Source organism: Tachysurus vachellii, chromosome 24 (assembly GCF_030014155.1).
Source record: "Tachysurus vachellii isolate PV-2020 chromosome 24, HZAU_Pvac_v1, whole genome shotgun sequence".
Taxonomy (NCBI): domain Eukaryota; kingdom Metazoa; phylum Chordata; class Actinopteri; order Siluriformes; family Bagridae; genus Tachysurus; species Tachysurus vachellii.
In genome coordinates, this window is record NC_083483.1 from 13998815 (window position 1) to 14003814 (window position 5000).

Below are 5000 nucleotides of genomic sequence, written 5' to 3' on the forward strand. Positions count from 1 at the left end.
TTGTTTTATCTGTCAGTCTCAGAGAAGGAGGCGTGGCCTTTGTTTTATCTGTCAGTCTCAGAGAAGGAGGCGTGGACTTTGTGTCATGTATCAATACCATGTGGCATCTGTGTGATATTTCAGGTCTTATTGAAGGAGGTGTGGCCTCTGCACCTGATTCCAGGCTTAGTGGAAGGGGTGTGGTCTCAGTGCCTTTGATCTTTAATGTGGGAGGCGTGGCCTCTGTCCCAGTCAGTTCCAGTGTAGAATAAAATCCATCCATACATTTTCTGTAGCACATTAACACAGGGTCACAGGGACCCTGGATTCTATCACGGGGGACTCGGTGCACCAGGCAGGGGGTCTCTCATGTTCTGACCTTTTTCTTTCTTTCACGCTCTCTCCATCAGACTGCCACAGACAGCTCGTCTAACTCGTCGCAGAAGAGGGAGCCGTCGCTGCAGACGCTCGCCCCCATCGGCTTCTGCGAATCCCGTCACCACCAGTGCATTCTGGAGCAACTCTACAACCAGCACAGGCACGCTGACCATTACTTCCTGGACCAGGTGCTTCATCACGCCTGCATTAGTGTGTACACTGACTGTCACCCATCCACACAACAGTTACTTCATTTCTGAAACATTCTTCTTTAAATTTTTCTTCCAGTTCCAGTTTTTTTGAGTCAGATTCCAGAAGACGGCAGAGAATATAATTATCTTTATCTTTTATCGTAACATAACATATCGTAACATGCATCTTTTTAAAATGGGAATTGTTAAGAAATCATAAAATACACAAAGTGTTCCATTTTTTATTTAAATGAATTAAAACAGGGGTCACGGTGGCTTAGTGGTTAGCACGTTCACCTCACACCTCCAGGGTTGGGGGTTCGATTCCCGCCTCCGCCTTGTGTGTGTGGAGTTTGCATGTTCTCCCCGTGCCTCGGGGGTTTCCTCCGGGTACTCCGGTTTCCTCCCCCGGTCCAAAGACATGCATGGTAGGTTGATTGGCATCTCTGGAAAAATTGTCCCTAGTGTGTGAGTGAATGAGAGTGTGTGTGTGCCCTGCGATGGGTTGGCACTCCGTCCAGGGTGTATCCTGCCTTGATGCCCGATGACACCTGAGATAGGCACAGGCTCCCCGTGACCCGAGGTAGTTCGGATAAGCGGTAGAAGATGAATAAATGAATGAATGAATGAATTAAAACATGGATGGAGCTCATGATTAAGGTTACCATTTAAATCATAGCTCTAATATTTTTTAAACCATGTAAAGAGAGTGCTTTAAAAATCCAGACAAAACTGGTAAAGACGAAGACATTCTTTCTCCAGAAACTCCACTGAAAAGTCACCTGTTAACAGAAAGTCTGTGTAATGTTGAGATTCTTTAGAAGTGAGGATGTAAAATTGTCTCATGACTCCGTTTGAAAGCGTTCTGTCTGTATAACGTTACCTTACTGTGATCTGTTTCCTGCTGTGGTGCGACTCCAGGCGGTGCCGATGTTCCCCCATGTTCCTGTGAACTTCCTAGAGGAAGAAGAAGAGCTTGTGCGCATAAACCCGCGTGAGCGCGCCTGGCTAACGGGCTACGAGGACTACCGTCATGCCACCACAGGCGCCCACAAACTCCTGTGCCCGGAACCTACGGACGCTTACGTCTCCTTCGCCAAGAGCGAAGCACCCAAACACGACTACACGTACCCGTACCCACACCGGCTCTCTGGAGACGACAGGAAATCAGGCATCAGCGGTGGCGTAGTGTCGTGCCAGCCGCGGACCCCCTGGCGCACGGAGGATGAGCGCGTGCGCTGCGTGTACTGCAGGGACGTGTTCAGCCCGGCACAGAACCGGCGTGGGCAGTGCCAGGAAGCACCGGACCCGGTGGTGGCGCTCATACGGCGCGTGAGCTTCATGTGGTGTGCAGACAGTCTGCTGTACCACTGCATGGCCGACGCCGAGGGCGAGTACTCAGAGCCGTGCTCCTGCGACCCCAGTGACGGGCGCCTTGTACTGCGCTGGCTCGCACTGCTCGGCCTGTCGCTCATCGCACCCTGCATGTGCTGCTACGCACCGCTGCGTGCCTGCCATCGTTGTGCCGTCGCATGCCACTGCTGCGGCGCCCGACACAAAGCTGCCGGCTGACGCGGACGAGACAGCGACCGAGACGAACCTGAACAACTGTCAGACGGCGACTTTTTTGTTGTTGTTTGTTTGTTTTCTCCAGACTTTTTGGTGCCATTCAGCTTCTATGCCATTAACAAGTAAATTCCTTTATATAGTCATTTATATATAATAAACTGTATATATACACAACTGTCTAACGGGCTACATATAAATCTATACAGATAAATATATATATATAAATATATAAATATAAATCCAGGACCTTTTATGTTTTTACAATATCCTGGAATTTATTATTTTTTTTATGCTTCTGTTTGGTCCTGTCGCCGTGGCCGGTCAGTCCGGGGTGACGTCTCTCCCGTCCGAGGCACTAAACTCACACGTGAATGTCCAAGCAGGCAAAACCTGACACGTGATGTCTCTGATGAAATGGAGACAAAAATGTGGAAGTTATTTTTTTTGCTGAAGCCAAAACGATATAAGCTGCCGAGCGCGTGTACGGGCCGAATGTGCCACAGTGAAGTACAACTGTGATAGAAAAGTGTGTGTATGTGTGTGTGTGTGTGTGTGTGTGTGTGTGTGTGGAACCTCTGATCTAGATTTCTCTATGAATGGGTCTTCAACTGTCCTGATGATGATAATAATAACTAAAGACAATCTTTTCAGTAACAGACGCTTTACTTTGCGGTTTGTGTGTATTTGTGGGTTTTGACTAAAAAAAAACAACATTTGGATAAAACATCATCGTTACAACGACCAAAACAAGTGAACATTATCTTCTGATGCAAAATATACTTATAATTCTGTTTCCATTGACTTTCTTTTTAAAACAAGATACTACTAAGGAAGCCTCTTGGCTAACGTTCTTTAATAAAGGTGGGGTCTCCGATTTTTGAAAGCCAATGTTGACATTTGAAATCACCAAAACAAACACGCCCCTAACCCACCCCTGGGTCCCACCCCTGTATTGATAGCTCCGCCCACACATACATACGTAACCCAGGCAACTAATGGAAAGAAACGTGTCTTTATCATAGCTGAAGGGAAGAACAATACGATTGCAGATAAACAAACAAGCAAAAATGACACACAAACATAATCATGTAAAGGACAAAGACATATATTAGTTCTGTGTAACAAAGCAAAACCAACGTTACTCATCTATCGAGAAGGAAAAAAGCGCCTCGGCGTCTTAAGTAAAGTTGGTCACATATTCACAGATTGGAGTTTCCCGAGTCAATAACTCCTGAGCTAAACACTGTTACTACACAAAACACGGTTGTAGCTGCGTCTCTACATTACTACGATAGAAAAGAGGTGTTATTTGTGTAGTAACAGCGTTTAGCTCAGGAGTTATTGACTCAGGAAACTCCAATCTGTGAATATGTGACCAACTTCCTGCTCCTTCAGTTCTCTCCAGCGCTGGAAAGCTGATCCTATATTAACACGTCCTACTTCTTACCTTATCGTAAGTCTTTCTTCTCTTTCTTTCTTTGTTTTTATCCTCCATGTCAATGTTAAAACCGCTTTCTGCTAATGTCACACATGCGCACTGAACACTCTCTCTGCCCATATTGACAAGACACGCCCCTTTCTGCTCATTGGCTACACGTTTGTTTTGATTTTTGTTTTGATTTTTGTTTATTATCGGCCCGACTCAGTTTTCTGAAGCGTTTCTCAAAAATCGGAGACCCTGCCTTTAAAGCGCTGCAGTAGAAACCTGGTTGCACCACATGACTTTATAGTGTTGGCAAATCTGTGAAGTACCAGAACCGGACGCCCGGAGTCTGGAGTCGGACCCGCTACACGTTTACTAGCCTCCCTTTAACGTCGTTAACCCTCGAGTAGTCGTCTTTATACGTTCGACACAGATGAAACCGATTCATGTAGAAATCTAAAAAGAAAACAAAAACAACTCAGAGGTTCAGACTCACATCTGTAACTGCTCTACTGAATGTCCAGTTAACATGCAGCCAAAACAGCTGTCCAACTTTAATGTAAACGTCTGTGTGTGTGTGTGTGTGTGTGTGTGTGTGTGTGTGTGAATGTACGATGCCGTATTTACACTGTGTATATTTGAAATCGAGAACCAGCCTCAAAATCAATGTAATTATCTACAAGACAAATAAAAAGCTCATTTTTTTTTGTCTAAAGCACAAACACACAGGATAGAAGACAGAACAGACTTTTAAATGTTCACATACACACCCACACACACACACACACACTCTGTTCCCTCGTCTCTGCATCTCCTCCTTCCTCATTTTTTTCTTCTTCTCCAGTTTCTGAAAGCTTCTGCAATACCGCGTGTTGTTCAATAACGGGAAAAAGAAAGAAATGAGGGTGAAAAAAGCTGTTCTATTTTTCTAATGATAAACAGAAGCAGGAAGCCAACCTGTGTGTGTGTGTGTGTGTGTGTGTGTCCTGTGGACTCCCTGCTCCTGGAGACATAAAGACATTAAAAGAAAAGTGCCTGAACAACCTGCTCCATGTTTCTTGTCTACATCCTGAACTCTAGCAGTGTGGTGTAAAAGTATTTGCACCCACCAGATTCTCGATTCTGATTGGTCAAAATTGGCCTTTGGGCATCATGCCAGCTGTCTCAGCTTCTTTCTAGGCGAAATCCTACATTTAAAGGAAACGTGTGTTAGACGTTACAGCATCCTGCCCACAGGAAGTGACAGAACAATCACAGGATGTGTCTCAATTGGCGTGTTTCAGATCCTGATGAACAAATCTGCTGTCTTTAATGAAGAAAGAGAAAGCGGCTGGGATTTACAGAGACTTCCTGTTCAGTCCGTTGTTCAACCTTACTGAAGCTTACTGAAATCAGGGCTGAAGACCAAGGAGAACCTGATCCTACAACAGCCCTCTGATCCACTTAAGAGTCTTAAGCTA

The 5000-nt window shown here is 45.4% G+C and overlaps 1 protein-coding gene across 1 annotated transcript in view; it reads left to right on the forward strand.

Annotated features, from left to right (window-relative positions):
• spred2a (sprouty related EVH1 domain containing 2a) overlaps window positions 1–4266 on the forward strand; it is a 20413-nt gene extending 16147 nt beyond the window's left edge. The window contains exons 5-6 of the mRNA XM_060860063.1: window positions 390–545; window positions 1470–4266. Of these exons, the coding sequence (XP_060716046.1) occupies window positions 390–545; window positions 1470–2120 (807 nt within the window). The 3' untranslated portion in view covers window positions 2121–4266. The remainder of the gene's footprint in view (window positions 1–389; window positions 546–1469) is intronic.
• Window positions 4267–5000: the final 734 nt, after the last annotated feature.